Consider the following 23,999-nt stretch of genomic DNA (forward strand, 5'->3'; position numbering starts at 1 on the left):
AAATACGAGTTAAATACAAGCTTGAACCAATAAAGAAATTTTACGAGTTACAAAAAAGCTGTTTTGCACAATTAAATTGTCATTTTTAAGATAAGTAGACAAATTATAAAATATAAGCTGAATACAAGGTTGAACGAATATTTTTAAAGAAATTTTGCAAAAAAAAAAAAAAAAAAGAGGGCTATCTTATAGAATTAAATTATTATTTTTTAGTAAGTAAGCAAGTTGTAAACGCAGAGTAATATTTTTAAAGAAATTTCACAAGTTACAAAAGGGCTATCTTACGCAATTAAATTATTATTTCTAGGGTAACTAGGCAAATTATAAATACAAAGCTAGACCACCAAAGTCGAACTAATACTTTTAAAGAAATTTTACAAGTTACAAGAAGGTTATCTTACAAATCAAATTATCATTTTTAGAAAAAACGAGGCAAGTGGTAAAGTATTATACAATTTGTATAGAATAAATATCCTTGCAATTGCAAAAAATCTTCATAGCAAATATCAGCAAGCAACTTAACATTTTAAATGCAACGAATCTAATATGATATAATATTAAAATAATAATATTATCTCGCAGGGCAGAGTCCAAGCGTCATTTCTAACAATGCGCAACAAATATTCTGATTATACTTCAGTAACAGACAGAAAAAGTAGAAAACAGTTGTCGAATCCTACATGGCCGACGAATCAACAACAAAGTCGCGACGGCGCCCGTCCGCCAGGCGTTATCACGCGATTTTTAACGCGGACGCGAAAATCCGTGACTATATTTAAACAGCCGCGTTCCGACTAGCGAACGGAGGAGAAATCACAGCTCCGCCAGCAGTTTTTAGCCGCGATGCAGCAGCCAGCCAGCCGCGGTTCGATCGTGATTTTCATTTTTCCACAATGGCTCAGACGTCGAACCGTACAAAGTCCGGCGAAGATCGACGATTGTATATTGACGCGAGATGCTCCTCTCCTCGTGGCCAGGGTAAAAAAGACGGATTTATCACCGCGACGATTAGCCGGCCGTGCCGATCAACAAATAGAACGAACAATACGCGTTGTATCGCGAGTTGATTTTCATATTTTTCAACTTTTCTCGTCCTTTTCTCCTTTTTTCTCTCATTCTGCTTGTTTCTCTGGCACTTTGCATCTGTTTGGTAAACTTCCGTGTACGTTTCGATGTTCCGAGAAAATGATTTGAACGATTTGTTTAGAGCGATAAATAATTTAAAAGGCGTCGTGTTTTTAATCCCAAAAAATGAGAATTTCTAGAAGGAAATGGAGGAATTGTTCCTTGAGCTGAAATTCTTGTTGAAGTTTCTACTCTCGATCTTACTGGCAACAGAATTGCTGTACGTACAACGACTTATCATAATGTTACAACTATTCTGTATTTCGTCACAGGTCCCAGTAAATCTATTTTCACTGATAACGCGCCGCGATAAAACTTCGCGCGTCTCTATGATCTCCGCGAGCTTCGGTCGAAACTGTTGGTAACAAGTCGACTACGAATGAACTATTTAACGTTCTTCGAAACATCTTCGACCTGTGTCTTCTGAAATAACAAAAAGAAAAAAAAAAAAAGAATAAAATTTTACATACGTACAAATTTGTACGTACGATATCCTCAATTACATTTACTTATGTACTCTTACGTACGATATTTACAGTCCGTGGATCGGCGAAATACAAAATTTACGGCCACGGCGCTTGCTAACAAGACGGAATAACACTCGATACGATCAGTTCGAAGTAAAACGCGAGCAACAGTTATCCCCGCGAGTATGAAGCGTAGGCCCGGCGATACGCGTGCCAAAGAGTCAACTCCGAACTCGCCAGATAAACAGGGGAAAAAATGCGTTGGAACGGCAGTGAAAGAGAGGGAACGAGAAAAGGAGCAAGGGAATAATATCGAGAAATGCCCCCGGCGGAAAGAGAGGGAAAAACACGATACGAAAGAGAGAGAGAGAGAACGCGTGTGTGTACATATGTGAGAAAGAGTAATATCGGTCTATCTATAGAAGCTCGACTACTGGATGGGATAATTGCGTGGGGGGTGAAGTTGCAATCGCACATGCAACTGGTGGTGAGGGGGTTCGCCTCCCACCCACTCCCCCCCCTCCCCTCCTCCTCCTACGCCGCTCTGCCGTCAACACGGGGTAGGCAGACCGACGTAATGGGCACGTGCACACACGTGTAAGGTGCATCTATGTGATCGTCAAGGAAAATCACGGGACGATGTCAACGACCCACGTTCGTGACGATCTTCATCGTTTTCAACCTCGATGCCCGGCCGTCGTCCGTCGTCGGCTCGCGGCGACACTCGCCGCGCGCCTCGTTATTTCGCTTCTACCTCGCCGGATAAATCGCGTACCTGTGCGCGGGAATTTAATTACCGCGGCGGAGCAATTAACGGAGGAGTACGTTGTCGCGGACAAAGGCGGGATTTCCTAAAAGCGGCTGAAACGAAACGTGCTCCCCTCACATTCTGGTCTTCTGCGTGATTTTTCCCTCGAATGTAACTCGCGATGCGATCTTCGTTCTTACATTCGTCTTACAATGTGCACTCTTCGTTTTCACTGTTCTATATTTCTGTGAGAGACGAGCTCTCGTCCTTCTTTTTTTTCGTTTTACTAAAGTCGCCTCGATTTCACCTGATGGTTGAAACGAAATTCCCAGTTTCCAGAAACGTGCAAGTTCGAAAAATTGCAAAACTTTACAATGCAACGGAGAAAATTATTCTACGTCTATGAAATGTCTAACAAAAATTATAAATTGATCTTTCTGACCACTGGTAATTCTAGTATAGATAAAGGGAACAATTGACGATGCATCTTTTAATTCAGAGAATCTTTCTAATTCTGGAATTTTAATATACACACGTTTACAGAGATTTTTGATTGAACGTTTCTATTTCTTGTACACGCAATGTGCCATTTTTTTTTTTTTTTTTAATGAACGAAGTAGATCGTCCTTGAGAATCTAAGATCTTATCTAACAAAACTAAGAGACTGATTTAAAAAAAAAAAGGAATGCAGTTGATCACTTTGATTTCTGAGTGTGACTCGCACGAGGAATTTATTTAAGCGTGACGTAACCGAAGAATTAGCTCTCGAATCAGTATCATCGGGTGCAAAGAGTTCTAAATTTATCGAATTTGGACAACGTCGACCGCGCAAATGTCAGGATCGCTTCGTTTTCGAGAGGCTCAGTTTCGCCACCGCTCTCTTTGTTTCCCCGTTTCGAAAACAGAACGTGCCACTTAGGATAATTGAAGGAACAACCGCTGCGCCGGCCTTGCAATACATTAAAAGCATCGCGGCGCAGCGTTAAATCACGCAGGTGGCGGATGTGTTTCCCGTTTACCGGCAACGCTTCCTCCGCGTCCAAAGAAAAAAGAAAAGAAAAACACGATTCCTGACACTTTTCAGTTCAGAAAATCCTACGAGCAATCCCGCAAGCTGTCAAACAACTCTCTCAAGAGATGGTTTAACCTCTTGCGCTGGAATGACGTGCCATTTGTCCCAAAATTGCAATATTTCCTCAGTTTCAAGAATATTTCAGTATAACTCAAAAGGCAAAACGAATAATAAATTCATTGCTTGTCAATAATTTCTAATCCAGTGACATCATACCGACGAGTTCAAAAAGAAACAGAAAGCGACGAATTGTCGTGTATACGATTCGGTCGCTCGTTATGGTCCGCAATCAGTTGCCAGCGCGGAAACACGCGTTCGACGATCGCTGACAATCTTATCAAACCCTTCGCAACGATGCCAGACCGATGTCAGTAGAAACTGGCGGCACGATGTCAAAAACAACCCCGGGAGGAGATCAGCGCGGCTTCGCCGACAATAAAGATAATGAGGAAGATAATGAGCGGGCGTCGGAAGAGGGACAAATGAGAAGAAAGAAGAACGGAGTAATTACACACAGTCTGTGTCAACTGAATTTCGTGGAGGCTGACGGCGAAATGAGGCGCGAGAAACTCGCTTAGTTACCGATCCAACGGATCGCTCGCTGCCTTCGGCGCTCCCGGATTATTTTAACATCGCGGCACCTATCGATTTTTCCCTCGTTTTGCCAATTTCTTCTCCCTCTGCCGCCTCCTCCTTACGACGATTTCTTTCTATTCGTCGCGCACCAGTCTCTCCCTCGCGCCGTGTATTTACGTTCCGATCGTCCTCGAACTCGTGGAACCACCGTGCATTTGCGAGCATACTCCCGATAACAGGATCGATAAACATCGTTACTATTACACGGCAAACAGCGCGTCGGATCGCGCGCTAACTATGACGCCTCTCGAGTCTCAAGGATATTGTTACCTGCGCCGATCGATTCCCTCTCTCTTTCTCTCTCTCGTGCGCGCGCGCGCGCGAGAGAGAGAGAGAGAGAGAGAGAGCCTTATCACGTACGATCAGTGGCGTTCACTATCATGCGCGCGGAAGTAACTCGTATGCAGAAGCATACGCGCCTATTCTACTGGGTCTCCTTTTCTCTTTCTCCCTCTTGACGACTATTAAAATTTCTACATCGAGACCAAGATAGTTTTAAGCGAATATCGAATAGTTGAATAATTGAACAATCGACGCTATAAGGGAAAAAATTTGTATAGCGATCTTTTCTCTTTCTTGGTCGCTGTTTGTTAAAATTTCTATAGTGTTCCTTCTTTGGTAGATATACTCTTTTCGATTACTGCTAAAATTATTATAGCATTTTTTTTTTTTTTTTTTATTAGACATACTTCGTTACAAATATTTCTGATTGATCCAAGATTTGGTAGTTCAGAGAACTCTTTCTGAGGATCTGACAGTAACTTCAAGTTGCTGACCAAAGTGGCAAAGGCAAGTAAGTGAACCAACAACGCTGCGGATCAGTAGAATGAGATACATACTACATTTCACCCTCCTGCACGCTAATTCGACCGACAAACATTAATAAAATTGACGAGTTGCAAGTATGAATAGTATAAAACACAACAGAATTAAACTGACTTTGATATTCTCCATTTTATACGTTGCTGCGTGTATCGCTTTATCGAAGTGTCTCTCCGTTAAATCATTCAATTAATTAATTATTCAATTATATATTCTCCATATTGACTCCATTAATTAGCCCATTAATACAGCTGAAACTTTTATTTTTCAGTATTCTTTGTTCTCGTGTCCTGTTTTCTAAAATATTCAAAATGCGCGAAATACAGCTGAAACTTTTTTTTGCAACACTCTTTATTTCAACCCCCTTGCGCTGGCGACTGGTTCGCGGACCATAACGAGTGACCGAACCGTACAGAATAATTCGTCGCTTGCTTTCTCTTTTGAACTCGTCGGTACGATGTCACTGGATAGAAATTATTAAGAAGTAATAAACTTATCATTCGTTTTGCCCGGGTTTACATTTAAATATACATAAAACTGAGAAAAAAACGTTGCAATTTGGGAGAAAAAAAAGTTCTGGACGTGCGTGACACGTCATCCCAGCGCAAGAGGTTAAAGCTTGGCAAATACTTTCTCCAAGCTGACATGCTACCTACTGCACACACGTCCAGCCACGTGTTATTTCTTCGTTTCTTCCTATGACGACACACGGCGCTATCTTAACTGCTGCCATCGTTTCGTTTCTGCTTTATCTCCGTAATTTCCAGCACTTTCGCTGGAACTTGTATTCAAAAGATTAACCAACCGCCCCCCTCCGGGGCACTCCGGTCGGTTATCTGGCCAGGAAATCGGATTTACAGTTAGAGAAAAGGTAAAGCTTTCCAAATTTTTCACGGCGACGTGTTTTCAAGGGGGAGAGGGGAGGGAGCCGCATTCCACGGATTCTTGCGACAGAACTCGCGTGACACGTTGACGACGCGTTCTCCTCCGTTAGCTAACGACGAAGCCCGATAGCCTATTTAACCCCTTGCGCTGGCAATTGGTTTGCTGACCATAACGAGTGACCAAACCGTATACAATAACTCGTCGCTTTCTTTTTCTTTTGAACTCGTCGATATAATATAACACTGGATAGAAATTATTGAGAGATAATAAACTTATCATTGGTTTTACCTGGGTTACGTTTAAATATACTTGAAAATATACTGAGAAAATGTTGCAATTTGGGAGAGAAAAATTCTCGACGTGCGTGGCGATAAGCTCGCGAGGTAAAATCCGACGTTACCAAACAGCATCGAGCTAGAAAGCGAGGATAGATAAACCTGTCGACGATGGACACGGTCCCAAAAATCGATAACGAGCTTTCCACTGATTCGTATCGATAACGATCTCGCGCCAATGGGTTTTTAATGTCGTGGTGATCCCCCTCTCCCTGCTTTCCCTGAGAGAACGATCGGTATCGAGGATTGCTGAAACTCGGAAGGAGATCGAGAAACAGCTGTGTCAATACGAAATACCGAAATTTCTCGTTCGAGACTCACTACGGCTGAAGGGAACATAATCGAGAAGTGGATGGCGTTTGTAGGAATTGGAAGATGGAAATAATCGAAACACATAATGGGCAAGAGTATTTTTGAAATGGAGGTTGTAATATGTGACAGATAAAACAAATTTGTCCATAATTTAGAAATGCATAAAAGTACGGAGTCTATTGATAAGTTCATGACTCGAACTTTACGACTAAAGTAATCTTTATTGATTCTTGTGTCTCTCCTCTCTTTCTCTCTCTCTCATGTTGCGCTGCTACTCAAGTGGCTGTACGTATAATACTTTCTTATAATTTCACGCGCAGGCGATAACGAGGAACGACGAAGAGTTTTCGAAAATAATAACCTCTGACTTTTGTACAGTTGTCGAGCATATTGATTTACATACATTATAAATCGAACTGTTCGTCGTTCACGATCGTCGTGAAAAAAATCGAGTAACTTTGAAATAGGTTCTACTTGAAACACGATGGATCGTAGACATTTTTCGAAAAATGTTCTCACATCACAAGTCTCGATCAGCATTGACAAAAAAATGTTTTTGAAAACAAAAGTGTCAGACAAAATAGAACGTAAAATAAACATTTTTTTCTATCTGAAGAACAGATAATTCGTTCATCAATGTTAAGCAAATTTTTTAATATTTGTAGCAAATACTGACACTGAATAATGCTCGAGTATAAAAATGAATTTTTAACTAAATGTTCTAAAATAACTTGTTTCTATGGAACTTTTATTATTTTAAAACACCACTATACGAAAGTATCGCTTCTTTTCTATAAAAAATTCCACAGAAAGTTTTTTTTTTTTTTTTTTTTTTTACACGAAATATATATATACATATATACATATAAATATAGGTTGGAACAGAATTTTTTTAGAAACGAAAAGAACCTGTTGATTTCGAACCCTGATCCAGTCAAACGAATACGATTCCGTTTCATTGACACTGAAAGAAAAAAGAAATGAAAAAAGACAAAACGCTTGATCGTTGTAACCTCGAGTTCAATCTGTAAGCGAGAACAACCATAACAGAAGAATTAACATTTTAGTAAATAAATATTAACTTCTTATCGCGGCTCGCTTGTTATCAGGGTTTGTTGTCTGCGACTTTTTTAGAAAATCTCTGTGGAAGAAAGAAAGAAAGAGCCGCGAGTTTTGCGCATTTTATCGATATCCTTCGTGCGCGATCGAGTGAGTCAACTTTTAATCTTTTAATCAAATCTCTCTCTCTCTCTCTCTCTCTCTCTCTCTCTTTTACACCTTTCTTGCACGTACAGGCAATTTTGAAGTGATAGTGGGCAGTAGCTCAGCAAAATATATCAATTTTTAATATAGAAACTTTTTCTGAATATCTATAGAAAAGACTATAGAAAAGATTTTGATGCGACATAATATGTCCATTGTGGTAAATTTTCAAACAAATTTAAAGATGTACATAGTTACGAGAGTATTTATTACTTCACAAAGATCACAAAGTTATTTGTTCGTTAGAATAAACTTTAATATTCAAATAGGATCATATTTAATGCTAATCGAACTAGTCGGATCGATTAACTCTGTTACTTTCATTTAATTGCCAATTTGTTCGAAGTGTCTATAAAAATTTGTTCCGAGACGATTGTCGAATATTTCTGTAGGCGACTGTACGTCGATGTTATTCACGAAAAGAAACGATCGGCTCGATCTGTTTCGCTTATCGATAATTCCGCGAGGCGCTCGATTAGCTGCCATCTCGGCGAAAATCGAAAAACAGTGACCTGATAAAACTCGACGCAAGTACTTTCGTGAGAAGATCGCGCTCCTTTCGTATTTTAATCAGATTATACACCCTGTCGCGTTTGTCTCCTTTCTTTTTTCAAGTGTGGGACGACATTTGGTGCTGACAGTGAAATAAATACAGTCTTTTTTAGAGTTTTCGCGGATAGAAATAAACTAAGAGACAAACTGCACGCGTAGATCGTGAGAAACTTGAGACAAGTGCGCGATCCCTTCGATAAAATTGTCTAAACATTCCGATACTCTTCGATCAAACGTAGTTCTGCGTTTCTCGAACACGCACGAAGCTTTAATTAAAGTAATCAGTTGCGATTACAATTCCTTTGTCGTTGTCATTGGACCAAGCGTTTTGCATTACGATAATATGTACGAACGTGCATGAAAACAAGAGAAATACAACGTGTGTCCAGCAAAATCAACAGGCTGTCATTCAAGTAGAGAAAAAGAAACAGATTTTTCATTTTTAAAGCAGAGTCGATTGTACCATATGACGCAACTTGCCGTGTAATTAAAAGATTATATAATCTCGATAGAGTGTCGAGATGATCAATCTTTTCCAAAGTTACCACGAAACGTGCCATTTTATTCGTCCAATAAAGTTAACATTCCATTTCGTGGACAAATATCAAATTATTTGCCAAATTCGGAACTTTACGTTTTGAAGTTTTTTCGAATTTTAGTATCAAAGCACTCGATTGACTCTTCACTTTTTACACTCGAAATAAATTTCCTTAATCATCGGATTTAACGCCAATGAGCAGGTTCTTTTCTTTTTTTCTTTTGCCTGTGAATAATAAATGATTCGTTTTGAAAACCAATTTGATTGAACTCCGTGATCTAACGCAAATCGTTGCAACAGTGTAATTCAAACTTCGGTAAGAATTTAATTTAACTAATTTTTCGATACAAAAGTATAGAAATCCAAAATATTTTTCACCAAATAACATAAAAAGAATCAGGACTTTTTCTCAACAGAGATATTAGAAAATTCAGTAATAGAAAAGTAACAATTGCAAAATTAATAAATTGAAATACACTGGATGAAATTGGAAACCCTATGCCATAAAGTTCAAATATGATCTTGAACAAAAATACTGAATTTACCAATTTTTGTACCAAGTAGGCCACTAGTTTTGCAAAATGTAGACCGGTCTTTGTTACATTCTAAAGTGACAAAAAAAAAAGAAGATGAACATGGTGGATCTACTTGTTCTAATAAACATGATTATTATAGAAATTTAAGAACATAAGCTCTCGAATGTATGTGATGAAGTGCATATTACTGATGACGGTTCAATTTAATTACACTGACAATAATAACTGTACCAGTGACGGAACTATTATCATTAATTTGTTCTAAAAATCTGTAATAAAAAATTTCGTTGAAGATTGAATTCGATTATTTCCTTTTCGAAATCGATTAACTTTCTCCGTACGAAAATTATATTAATAACAATAATTATTCCAAAAATATACTATCTTATATATTTTATATCTTAGACGAAATCTAGGCCTGTAATAATACGTTTCACAATGTTCATTTGATTTTATATTTTAAAAAAGACTCTGTCACTTTTTCTCCACTTTTTGTGTCATCCGAGTTAATCGATCTGAGCGTCTCGATTGATACCCTCAGACATCGTATAGCAACCGCGATAGTAACAGTAGAAAATTTTCTACCGTTATTAAAAATTTGCTATCCCCCGCGTCGTTTTATGTGTCGCGATTAAAATCAACCAGCAAAAGTGAGCTATTCTGACACAACTGTTTCGCGACCAACGAGCAAAGCCAACCGGTTGAATTAAAAATGAAAAAAAAAAAAAAAAAAAAAAGAATTCGATTCGATTCGAAACGAAACAGAGACACGAATTACGAATCCCGTTCCCGGCTCCGTTTTTTTTCTTTTCTTTTTTTCTTTTTTCGAGCTCGCCAGGCCAGCTCTCTCTCCCGGGCTTAATCGGATTCTGGTCGCGTCACCGGCTGTATCAAGTGTACTGTTAGCCGAGCTTACGAGCAACCCGTATATACGTTGCTCAACAATGTGTACATGCGCATTATTAATGAGCGTGTGCTTTACGCGTAGACTTCGCGTGAACCGCACGCTCGAGGCACGTGCGCCTAAACCTGTGGCGCGAAACCTCACCAAGCAGTTGACAGGGGGAGGAATCATTTTGATCGAACCGATTTTACTCGAAGGATATTTATATGGTCACTGTGTGATTTTAGTAAAATAAAAAAAAGAAGAAAAAAATTAGAAAATTCGCGTAAGGCAATGTCGTGCAATCGGTTTCGTTACCGATCAGAAAATCGACAAAGAAAGTCACGCAAAAAGTGTGGATGATATCGAACGTTAAATGGCGAATCTCTCGGCGCGAAATTTTGAATAGTTTCGAGCTGAGAAAAGGCTACGAAGGAATTCAAAAGAGAGAGATGATATTTAAAAAATGTGCAAATCTTGAATTTTATTCTCAACAAAAAAAAAAAAGAAAAAAGAAAATATCTATCGGGAAATCATACACAGAGAATGGATACTGGGTGTAAAGAAAAATCCACCAAGAAGTAGAAGATTACGATTCGAATATCACACGCTGGTGATGAGAAGAGAAAAAAAAAGTCAATAAAGAAGCACGTTTAGAATACGATTAGAGCGAAGATTCAGAAAATTGCGTCACGTTTCCGGTGGAGGGGATGGGAAATCTGTCTATTATTAACTATTCAGCGATACGAAACGTGACCCGAAATAACGCCACGAATTACAGTTTGACAAGAAGGTTATCAGGCTAAGTTTCCTCGCTGCTGTAACCCGAGCGTGGTCGATTAAGCACGATTAACGAGCCGTTCGATATATTCGCCGAAAGGTGATCTCCGGGAATGTTTACCAAGAATTTGTGCACGCATCTAGTCGCCAGCGAGACTCCTCTCAGAATGAAAAATGCATAGTTGAATTCTACGGACGTTGGGACAATTTCGCGAGGAATGCAAGCTATGAGAGCCGAGGCCCGTCTATTACGACTCGTCGTATTCACCTACCTTCCTGGAAATGCTCACTAGCAGATCTATAGAAAATTCTTCCGATAGTGATAATAACGTCTCGCTATTAACCATTTGACAGTGGAACAAAATGGCGAGGGAACGAGTCGGATGGCAATTGTCTCTGTATCGTCGAGGTTTCTCGCGTCTCTAATATCAGATACAACGAGCGAATTAATAATAAAGCGCAGTTTTATTTTAAGGCAATATAATCATCGGTGGTGTAATCTTTACGACTATAGTAATAATATATAATGTATACGTAATATATAAAATATATTAATCCTAAATTGTTGCTCAATAGATGGCGATTTTTAACAGCGTAATAAGTTAATTTTGTATAGGCGATAAATTTTAATTATATTTTTTATATATATAATATTATTATAAATAAATATTATTATATATATAATGATATTTATATATATATATAAATTTAATATCTTATATATATCAACACACACACACACACACACACATAGTGCCTTGCATCTGTAACTGCAAACATTTTTAATCCTTATTGCACTGTACATTTTTACTTTGGAACGAAATCAATGTCATTTTTATATATTTCCAATTGGCATTTAGTCGTGTTGTGATTTCACATAAGTATAGTGGAGTTAACCATAATCGATCAATCCTTGATAGATATCTATGGTAATTAAGGATGACTTGACGTTTCATCGTAGCAAAAAATCAGGCTGATTTTTTTCAGGCATTTCCTGGAAGCGTATCACGATTGTGTAATTGCACGCTTGTTCAACATCTATTAGAATGTAAGATCGTTTGTAACGAGCTCGAGAAAAAGAAGAAAAAACTCTTAATTTCTCGACGAACTAAATATTAACACGTTGCTATTCATTTTCGTGGTGACGCAACACATGAATTTGATCTGCATCGACGTGGATGTCGCAGCATTCGTTGTACATAGTTGTTAAAATGTGATATTCCGAGCACTCGGACGAAATGTGACTAATAAAAATTTGGATATCGCGATCAGTTTAAAAACAAATCACCTATTCTTTTTCTTTTTCCTCTGCAGCTCGATAAAATTTGTACGTGTCAAAGTCGTGACGATTATTCATTATTTACCTTTTACGACGAGATTGTTCCCAGTTGCGCGACACCGGGCCAAATTTTCGTCGACGCCGCAATACCCGGACCTACCTAAACTATCCACGAAATGTCTCATCGGCGATCGAAGCCAGTTTCAGCTCAGGTTGCTGCGTGTCTGCGTTAATTCGTGATAATTTTAAAGTCGCGTCAGCTTCGTTGGCTGCGCTCTCAGGTAACTCAAAACTGAATAATCTCGCGCGAGTAGCAAGGACACGTTCACAAAGGTATCCACGGTGTGTCGATCTATTGAAAAGTCACGCCTACTTGGTTAACTAGATCATGGATCCATCCTTCGTGCACGATCGAAAAAGCGATCGAAAAAAAAAACGTCCCTGGTAAAACATTTCGCGTTCGAAGTCAGACGACGAGCGCGCGGGAACTTCAAATTGTAAATTTCAGAGTCAAAGTATCTAAGAATCTCGGTACAATTTACCTCTGTTTCGTTCCCTTTGTGTGCAAGTAGAACACATGTGTGCGCAGTTTCATGGCCAACGACAACAAAGAATCTGTGACACGTTTTGCCGAGATCAAAGAACAAGAAACAAAGACGAGGTTGTTCAGTGTTGTTCAATGGTGTCGAACATCGAATCTTCTCGTCGATGGTGTATACGCTGGTCTGTTAAAATTTTCTTTAACCTCTTGCGCTGGAATAACGTGCCACGCAGGTCGAGAATTTTTTGTCCCGAAATTGTAATATTTCCTCAGTTTTAAGTATATTTAAGTGAAACAAAATTTATTACTTTTCTAATAATTTCTATCCAGTGATATCGCACCGACTATTGTTCAATAAGAAAGCGACGAATTGTTGTATACGGCTCGGTCACTCGTTATGGTCCGCAGTCAGTTGCCAGCGCAAGTGGTTAACAGACTGATATATTAAATAGCGATCGACGATTAAATTCCTCGCTGGTATTAAATAATAATCGACGTGTAGGCAGAATTACGCAATCCTGTAACCTTTATTATCGTAATACCCGCCGAGGACAGCTTTATTCCTGATATTTGTATCTACGAGACACGAGATTCTCACAGAAATAAATCATCTTGTTACGCAATCCAAAAAAGGATGGACGAATATTAAATTTTACTTTGCGAAACTAAATCGTCGATCATTGAGACAAAATTTTCTCGCCCAAAAGTGTCGGCGTCTCTTTCGATACGAACGCGATTTCCCGATCAATCGTCAACGAAGCGACAAGTGATTTTTCAATTCCTACGAATCCGACGCAATCGTTCCGACGTATCCTTCGACGATCGTCTTTCCAGTTTTTTGAATCGCGCGAAATCTCGTCAATTTCGTGAGAGAATTCTGTTCTGAAAATTCTTACCGCGAGCCAGGAGTTCGTGAGAGAAACGAAGAAGAAGAAGAAGAGGAAGAGGAGGAAGACCACCGAGGAGCTGACCGTTCGCCACGATCGGCCGCGAGTGCTCCTCGCGGACGGAGGACAATCGGCGTGGAAAAGCGCGGGAGACGTGGTGCGCGATTGGTCGACGAGGGTTTCGAGGCGGATTGCCGCGGACCCGAAGCGGATTGGCTCTCCCTTCTTCCGTTTCGCCTGGCAACGACCGCGCAAAAGCGCTCCTCGGACGAGCCGCGATAACCGGAGTATCGGCGATTCGCGGCCGTCTCTCTGCGGAGAGACGTTTCACGCTTCTCCTCCCGGGACCGAACCGAGTGAATCACACACGAGAGGGCACGATACGCGCGAGGACCACGGCTACGGGGGCCAAGCGGCGAGAGAAGCGCGTATCAAGGACGAAGGAGAGGAACGACGCGGTGATTTATCGCGCGCGCTCGAGACGCAGGAGAAGAGGAGAAGAAAAGGAGATCGCGGATCTTTGTCAGAGGTTATCTCAGACCCGCTTCGCGGGACGTCGATTTCCCGGGTGTTGGAGAGGCGAAACAACATGCAGATGTACGCGCTCGCGACAATAATATGTCGAGAGGGGGACGGAGGAGAAGCAGCGCGAAAATTAATATTCATACAAATTAACATTTGAAATTAATGAAATTGTTGTATTTGCATCAAAAATTTATAAAACGACAAAAAGAATGTAATTGGAATAAATTTTATGATTGTTGGGAATAAAAAAATTGTCATGACAATAAATTATTCAATTATGAAATGGAAATATTTAAAGATAATATTAATGAGAAAAAATTTATTAAAAATTTCGAATTTATATGTGAAAATTATTAATAATAATAAAAGATATGAATATAATTGATGATAAGGATGGAATTGAATAATATAAAATACTAATCACTTTTGTTGAATTTTTTATAACATTTAAAAGTCTAATTGATAAAATTATTAAAAATTCATAAATAATTCACTTTATTATAAAATTATTATTAATATAATTAAACATAAATATATTTTATTATTTTATTTATTAAATACTGAATAATATATCAGATGTGCATTTAATTTTAAAAATTAATATTAATTTATTAATTATATATAAAATGCATCGACCCCATTTGCACGGAAGAGAGGTGGACGATTTAGGGGTTAGTTTTAGGGAAATCTTCGCACGCCTTGAGAAACGAGATGTTAAGAAACGTAAGATGTTAAGATTAAGAACAGCTTTATTATTATTTACGGTTTTATTGAAAAACAAACACGGTGTACGCATATTCTGAAATATGCTAACTCCACTGTAGACGAAACGTCAGGATGCAATTCCTTCCTCAGATAACAATAGCGTTAACCTGAGTCGTAAAAGATTCTCTTTTTACTACGTGCTTTATCGAACGAAAATAATGAATCATTTCGGAGCAACAATTGACTCGTAAAACAGGAATAAGACGGCTTGTATTTAACTTTTTTTATTGTATTTAACTATTTTTAACTTAAATAAAGCGTGAGTCTCGTTTAAAAAGAAAATGGAGAATAATCGTACATTGGGAAAAGGGGAAAAAGGAAGAGGAAAGGAAGGTTCTCATCGGGGGGCAAAAGCAAGCGGAAGATTCGCCCAAGGATATCGTTAAAAAGAGAAAGCGGCTCGAATGGAAATGCAAAACTGTTATCGTCCGAGACCGTTGTAATTTCTCTAATTCCTTCAATTAATCATCCCGATAACGCACGTAAGCCGAGAAGAAGAAACACGAGGAAGAAAAAGAAAAGAAAAAAAATCTTGGTAATCCAGGCTCGTGGAAAAAAATTTCTGATAACGATCTGCGGCAACTCACGTCGATGACATAATACGCGGAACATCATCCCTTAAGTCCAAAGCAAACTAACCTTCAAAGGCGAAACGCAGCTTCGCCCGAAACGAAGTTTGTAGTTTCTTGAACTCCAATATAAATAGAAACAAAATAGAACGATGTCGTCGAGGAAGTAACCTTGTTGCAAATACGAACGACGAGACTCGTGTCGAATAGACGGAAATGAAAAGAATATATTCCTTCGTAAGGAAGGATAATAATTCGAATGTACGACATTTAATTTTAAATTTCTGCGAGAGAAGTCACGAACTGGTTGGTTTCTCGCTGACAACGACCGTTCAACGTCGTTTACAATCAGTTTCCTCGAGACGAAGGAATTAATAATTCAATCGTCGGATGCATAAAAAAAAAAAAAAAAAGAACGAAAAATTCTCTGCGTCTGAATAAAATTTATACATTCGTATAAATGTTGCATTAAAACATACTAGTCGCACAACTGGTTTCAACTCCAGATATTAATTAGCAAACCTATCTGGGCATAATTCAATCGCTGAATATTAAGTAGGAATAATCAAGCATGCATTTACCGTTCCGATAAGGCTCGATCAACGCATTTCCACTGTAACGAAGCTGCAGGAGCATTTGAAGATGCTCGTGTCCTGGCTCCAAGTTAACGCTGTTGGTCCTCCTCAGTTCCTGCCGCCTTTTCTCAAGGTCGGGTGCCATTAGACCCCCGAGGACCGACAGGCCCCGCAACGATCGTCTCTCTCCAGTTCTCAAGCGTTGAATTTTCCTTCGCGCATTGATCGACGACACCCGATCGAACCTCGCGCTTTCACCTCGCACTGGCTTTCTACGCGAACAAACCTCGTCGTACGAACAGGTCGTTCCATGTCCACTGTGAAGGTGCACGTGTGTCGAAGCTAACTCGATCGTCGCGCCACTTCGTTAGGACTTGGTCTTTTCGACGAGGTGTCGAGTCTCTCCGCACGAGGACGACCGAATCGAGTTAGAACTTGAAAGAACGGAAAAGAAAAAGAGACGTCGACGATCGAAAATCGAAGGGGGAGGGAGGGAGGGAGGGAGGGGAGAGGAAGTGGAAACTACGAAGAAAGATGGTCTGTCTTTCTCTCAAGTGGCCAACACTCTCTGATCTCCAACACAGCACCAACTCTACGTTACTGCCGAGCAAACACAGACGGATCGATAGCACCGTTCGAACGACACATCATCCGATCGCAACCAGTGTCAGACGCAGACTGCCGTTCCTCGTTTCATCGCCGATCGGCCAACCCGGCATGGTTTGAATAGCGAGTAAATAAGCCCCCACCATGGACAGTCAAGCAACACGTTTATACGCTCCTGCATCCCCGACCAGCTTCGAATATATCGAGGAGGAAGGTGACCAATCAGCAGCCGCTAATTAAACCGGCTATCTATCACATCCCGAAGCTACTGGATGAGAGAAGCCCCGACGACACCGCGTCGCGCACCGCTCTCTTTCCCGGCGAATAATTTTTCACCTATAATTTCGTCCCGTTGGTTCGATCGTTTTTCGGGGGGAAAAACAGACAGAGCGCCGCAAACGTTACAGGCCGGATCTATAATTGCCCTGGCTGACCGGCCATTGGAAAATACAAAAATTGCACTCAGCTCGTTACGGCGGACTCGCGCGTCTAATTTGAAACCTACGGAAGGCTGTTTTACGACCCCCGCTAATGGCAACGTCATTAACAGTATCTTTTAATTTTCCCTTCGTTTCGCCCGAATGACGAATAAATTTCAAAACACCACGCATTTTTACATTTTAACATACACGCGCGCATTTTAATAACAATGAATTGCACGTATTTATCAATTTTCTGATTAATATTAAGGGAGTATTCTAGATAATCCGGCTTTTTTGAGATATTTTTCCTAACGAACCCTTAACACGTTTTGATATGCAATTTTCGCAGATTTATTCATATTTAGAGTATTTATAATTTCTTTTTCAACGAAATTAATGAAAGTTGTGGAAATTATATAGCCTTAGGTAAAGCGTGTTTTTAAAAACGGGTTCGAATGGCTGACGTGATTCCGGTCTATCTGGTTATTTGAATCGAAAAAAACCAAAAAGCATCTTAATTAGTATAAATATGGCTATAGCACGAACCAGTGAAACAGCGAAATTTCGAAAATCAAAAAAATGGCAGCATTTTGAAATTTAAATATCGATTTTTCTTGTGCTTTTTCGTCTTTTGGTTGGTAAACGAAAATAGAAAAAAAAAAAACATCAGATTTTGAAATCCAAGATCTCCTCCAAATTTCAAGTCAACTAGAACGTGAGATATCCCGTCAGCCAGTTTAAAAAATATGGATTTGAGGTTCTTGTTACCCGTTGCACAAAAATATTTTTCGTACTTGCAATCAATCTCAGACTTATAGAAAGTAAAAGAAACTGACAGCTGAAAATATACCTGAAAATATACTTAAAAGGATCTGCAGGGACCTTTTTCTTTAAAACTCAAAGCCTTCGACAATAAAGGTCGAGTGAAATTGTGGGAACGATTTATCTACGGCTACGGTACGTTGTACACTTTAAACACCTAACCGTTGCTAATTTTACATAGAGAGTTTAGAAATTTTCGAAAGCATATACTTTGAGAAAATGTAAGAAAAAGAAGAATTAATTTTTTTACGCTAGATCACCAGAATACCCTTTTTTTAAGACACACACGTTTCTAATAATAAAACGTATTTATTAATTTCTGATTAACATTAATGGCAACGGTTCAGTTTTCTCCCTTTTTTTCTGGTCAAAAAATCTGGCCTAAATGTTAAATCAATTCCAAGACACACGCTTCTAATAATAAAATATACTAAATTGCACCGAAATAAAATGAAAGAATTAGGTTAAGATGTTTAAGTAGACAAAAGAATAGCATAAGTTAAGATAAATATAGGTATAGGAAATGTATTACACGTAGAAACTTATGATAAATGCAAATGTGAAAATGTGCAATGTTAAAAGAAACTAACATAAAAACCAAAGTCAATTTCAAGGCCGAAGAGACTGAAATAAACATATACATACATACATACTAAATTGCACTATATTTATCAACGTAATTTTCTTTGACAACGTCCATCTTTCAAAGGTTTTTGCAAGATTTCGTTTTACGAATAGAGGGAAGATCCTTCTTTTTTTCTCTCTCTTTCTTTTTCCAGTGTCTAGTGAAGTCAGTAATGAATGGTTAAATGAACGAGAGAAAAGTAAATTTGAATATTTAACGCGTCTCACGTTGGAACAAAGCAACAGGTAGGCTCCAAAATGGCCGCGCTCTAATTGGCAAGCTCGGTGCCGAATTGGTTTCGCCCCGAAACGGCCGCTGGTCTTTTGGGAATCGACGGATGTTTGCTCAACGAATAACTGTACGACTGCAGTTAAGTTAGAATTTATTATCGTTCGAATAATTACGAACGGTACCGCATTAACCCTTCGCTGCCCGGGAGAGCTCGCTAAGAAACGAGTTAAGCATTCTGTTCACCTGCGGTTCTAATTGAACATTTTACACCAATTTCGCAGCTTACCGTTGTACGACGAGTTAACGTCGATGAACATCGTAGAGAAATCAAGGACGTGTATTCACGAGTGCGCGTGTACTCGCGATGAATTCGTACCTTTCGACGAATTGATCTCCAGCGGATTTTTATTTCTTTTTCTTTTTCATCGATTTTCGCGTGGATTTCTCACGAAAATTCAGAGTTAAACTGTCAAGTTAATGGTTATTGTACGTCATCTGACGTACTCGCAGAGTCGATTCAAAAGGTTCAAAGCTTTTGGTTAAACTCTCTAATTACCGGGCAATTCTCAAAACTTTAACAGGAAGAGCAATTAGCGATTAAAGAACGTGTGTACACGTAAATTGTAAAGTAACTGTCGATTCTTTCTCCGCGAGAACTTTTATTCCAAATTAAACCTATGTTTCGGAATAATAAGAACGATAATTTAACAAAATCAAAATTGAACAACGCAACGAATGTTCTTATCATTTCTTTTTTTCTTTCTTTCTTTGTTTCGTCGTGTTATGCTTAATTGTAATTGTTTTTTTTTTTTTTTTTCCGGTCGATCAAGCGTGTAATATTTAACAAAAAGTCTATTAACGACAAAAACAATGAGAGGGAAACGTTTTCGATCTGATGGAAGTCATGCAAGGAGGACTAATCAAAGGAAAACATCTCGTAGACAGCCTCGTAATTAGACCGTTAATGACAATAGCTCTTGTTACCGTAAATGACGTCAGCGAGAGATGAAGAAATTTCATGGCTCGCAGGATCATACATTAACTCAAGAATCCTTCGAATCTTAATTATCATTCCATCCATTTCTAACGACTTCGACTACCTTTAATACTAAAATATGAAATAGATCATCAAAATTCAAGATTGTATCGTCGGACAGCGAGTTTCCATGAAAATTAATATTCTTGTATACGAGAAAAAAATACGACTGAAAAAAGAAAGAATAAAAGCTGCGTAGGCAATTTATTTCATCGTCTGAATATCACAACGAAATGCTTTATACTTGGATATTTTTGCATATCGTTTGATACATTTTGGAGCATTTCAATTCCTAAATCAAGGTATAAAAAGAAAACGACGTACACCGATGCCTCGATAACGATCGAGTCACTAATAATGATTTTTACGAGATTTCTACGAGATTATTAATTATTTTACTCTCGTAGTGTCGCGTGAAAGACTTTTGAAATTACGCAAGGTCAGGACGATGAACCGTATGAATGGGCCTGTTATCTATTTAGTTAATTGCAAACGCGATTCCACGACGAAGATTAAAAAAAAGAGTAAGACGAGAGAAAAAGAGAGAAAGAAATAAAAATCGGGTGAAGTCGTTCGTTTACGTAACCTGGCCAGCAAAAACATAATCTGACAATGCGTAATCGTGCAGAAAAACGAAATATATATCATCGTCCACGAATCAAAATATATATATACACACACACACACACACACTCAACGAATAAATTATCATAATAATCACAGATAAAAATTACAATTAAAGAAATTTTGAGGGAGTTGAGGCAACTCTCGTTCAGCGAGTATTCAATAATTTATGAAGGAAAAGCGAACTCGGACTTATTGTAAAGCTCTAACTAATTTTCTTCGTTCATCATTTTACAATGAACTTTATTTTATAACGAATTTGATTATACAACGACATAGCTAGCCAAAAGCAACGGATTATTTAATATAGTTGTACGAAATGTCAGCAGATATTCCAACACTCACGATTGGCGATTCAGTCGATACGTCAATGTGTCGAAAGACGAGTGGTTCGAGACCAGACGGAGATTGTTTGCCGCCTTTGGACGACAGCGAAGATTTCGCGAGGTTGTGCGATTTTATCAATCGAACGAGGCAAACTTTAAAGTGTCTGTCGATTCGATTAATTAGCGTCGGAGTTTAATTACTTGCCCGATCTTCGTTTGTCAGAGCTGTTTCACTTGGTGCGTGCATAACGCTCTTGCGTATCGATCATCGATGCTCGTTCTGATTCAAACACGTGGAAACCTTTGCCTCGCTGATATTTCTTTTGATCTTTCTTCTCAAACCTGCTGCACGTGTAAGATCGTTCAGTGCGTAAAGATAGTTTGCATATTAAAGTAAGTCGTGAGTCAACATTACAGACGATGGCAAAAGTTGCTCGTAATACCATCGATTATTAGACCGCGGATCTCTCTGTGCGTTTTAATGGGAAATTTGAAGATGTCAAAAAAAAATTCATGCAGTGCGAAAATTTAGAAGAAGAAATTAAATTTTCTGAAAAAGTCTAACAAACGGCAGTTCATTGGTTATTAACAGATGGTAAATAAGATTTAATTGTTGCAAGAGCGAGTGTATAGGGAACGATGGAGATTAATAACGAAAAGAGATGAACGTTTAATGACCAAGGAAGCGGCATAATGATGAAGCAATCTGCATTAAAAATGTCGGCGATCAAATGACGAAATATCGAGCAATAAAGTTTCTTTCACGTTGATATTTAACGTTTACGCACCGGCGAGTTCAACATTTTAAAACGATGATTCTAAAAAAAAAAAAGGATCTAACCGAGTTTTTGCTCGATGAAACAGGAACTCCAAACTACAGCGAACTACCTGTTAAAATCAAGTTACTAATGTTCACGCAGTCAAACGTTTCGCGTCGCCGCGAAAGAAAACATTTGGAATCGAGAAATCTGGAGGAGAATCCAAAAAATCTTTCTGCATGAAATTTAGAATGTTTCTAGAGTATTTCTTTTAGAATGTTTATATATTGTTATGTATAATAATAATATATAATAAATATAATATGAATTATTATATATAATCTGTATTATTATATTCTATATATATTATTATATATATCTAATTTTTTTGGAATATATATTATGTACGCATAGTGTGTTCGACGATATATAGTACTGTGCTTTGTAGCAAATTAATCTCGAGTATTTATTCACGAAGCGGAGAATTGTCGGCAACTAACTTTATTTTAATTTTTTAGTAAAAGTCACGTATTCTGTGTCTCGTGAAATCTCCGATTCACGATTGACTCGCTTCGAATGTTCAACCCCGCACGATTCACATACAGTGGATGTAAAAAGTATTCGTACAGTGACTAGTCACGACCAAAATGCTGAATAATAATATTTATTAAACAATATTTTTTAAACAAACATGGTACATCTATTCTCCAAAGTTTGTAGAGCAACAATATCAAATAAACAAAAAAAAAACATATTGTTTATATAAATATCAAGAAAAATGAACAAAACGACAGAAATGAACGCGTAATAAGTATTTGTACAGTTCTATTGTATCAAGTATACAAGTAATTTAAACATTTACAATAGAAACAACAAATAATTGTAAAATTAATATTTATAAATTAATAATTTAGTATTAAGTAGGGTTTCCCTTTGATTTTATTATTGCAGCTAGCCTTCTAGGTATTGAATTAACCGAATTAGATGTGGTTTTATTAGATATTATTCGTTGATTAAAGTTCGTTTTAGATGAATCATTTTTTAAGTCTGTTTTAGATGAAATTGTGTTTTTGAATTGATCGTTCCAGATAATCCCACAAATATTGTTTGATAAATATTATTATTCAGCATTTTAGTCGTGATTAGTCACTGTACGAATACTTTTTACACCTACTGTATATATGTTTCCAATTATATCTTTAAGAAGATAATTTAAACGGAAAATGAATTTGAACATAAAGTTACAGGAGGAGGTTAAATAACAATACCCATTATTAATTTAAAAATATAAAAATTTATATATCTTACAACTACACACCATCCTATCAAACTAGGAAAAACATGTGGAAAAAAAATCGCTACACCATATCGTTTCGAAAAATCCAATAATTTTGAAATATGTAATAGAAAATTATAATAACAGAATTATGCAATAAAAAATGAATGAATAAAAAAAATTGAATTAAAAACGAGATAACAATACCCACTATTAATCTAAAAAAAAAAAAGATTGTGTTATTCTTATATATCTTACAACTAACACACTGTCCTATCAAACTAAGAAAAACATGTGAAAAAAAAAAATCGCTACACCATAGCGTTTCAAAAAATCCAACAATTTTGAAATGTGTAGTAGAAAATTATAATAACAATAATTTACCATTTAATAATATATTACTATTTAATATTTTATTTAATACAATTAAGAATTGTATAAATTTATTTATAACGTGTAATATATCATATGTCATAAATGAATGAGTAGAAAAAAAGTTAAATTGAAAACGAGAGGGTCTGAGTCTGAAGAAAAAGGACGGGGCCAGAGTTTGATGTTCGTGGCGACTGTTAGTATGTCGATTGTTAACGGAGCGGGTGTAGTAAACAAATCTGAAACGATGTCCATCTGAAAGCAATGGTCAGGACTCGTGACCCCCGACTTAAAGGTCTCGCTTTAATCGAGTCAGCACACTCCGCTCGCGTTAACGAGCCGCCTATCTCCCCGCGTGCATGTACAATTTTTTCATCCAACACCCACCAATGGGTGACGAGTGCTTCCGAACTCGCCGTAGCCAGTTCTTTATCGCCGTATCCAGACTAATCTAAAAGCAGATACGCGTTACAACGCGAATGATCGACGGATCGCGGTCCCGTGTTTCCGTCACGATCAAACATTTACTCCAGAAAGAGAGAGAGAGAGAAAGAGAGCGCGTGCACTGTCGAAATAGTTCGACATAAACGTCTGACTCATCTCACGTGCGCACAGAAATGTGTCACGAGTTTGTGAAGCTTGTTTCGCACGAGCATTCGCCGGCAAACGAAAGTTTTTCGACGATCGCCAAAGGAACAGCTCTTGTTCTACGGTCGACTCGACGCAAGATAATTTGCAATTTTCTCGAAGTTCTTAAACTTGCAAGCTCACTGATCTCCGACTGCTCTAATTCCGGAATCTGAAGT

General features: G+C 38.2%; 1 protein-coding gene across 5 annotated transcripts in view; it reads right to left on the minus strand.

Annotated features, from left to right (window-relative positions):
• Nucleotides 1-23,999, minus strand: part of LOC122528913 (nuclear factor of activated T-cells 5) — a 61,145-nt gene that overhangs the window by 11,823 nt on the left and 25,323 nt on the right. For 4 of the 5 annotated variants that reach the window (XM_043654543.1, XM_043654547.1, XM_043654546.1 and 1 more), the window contains one exon: nucleotides 16,102-16,529. The exons of the other annotated variant lie outside the window; for it this stretch is intronic. In XM_043654543.1, the coding sequence (XP_043510478.1) occupies nucleotides 16,102-16,240 (139 nt within the window). In that variant the 5' untranslated portion in view covers nucleotides 16,241-16,529. Of the gene's footprint in view, nucleotides 1-16,101; nucleotides 16,530-23,999 lie in introns of those variants that run through there. 5 annotated transcript variants of the gene reach the window in all.

This window comes from Frieseomelitta varia, unplaced genomic scaffold (assembly GCF_011392965.1).
Source record: "Frieseomelitta varia isolate USP_RPSP 00005682 unplaced genomic scaffold, Fvar_1.2 scaffold_269, whole genome shotgun sequence".
NCBI lineage: Eukaryota > Metazoa > Arthropoda > Insecta > Hymenoptera > Apidae > Frieseomelitta > Frieseomelitta varia.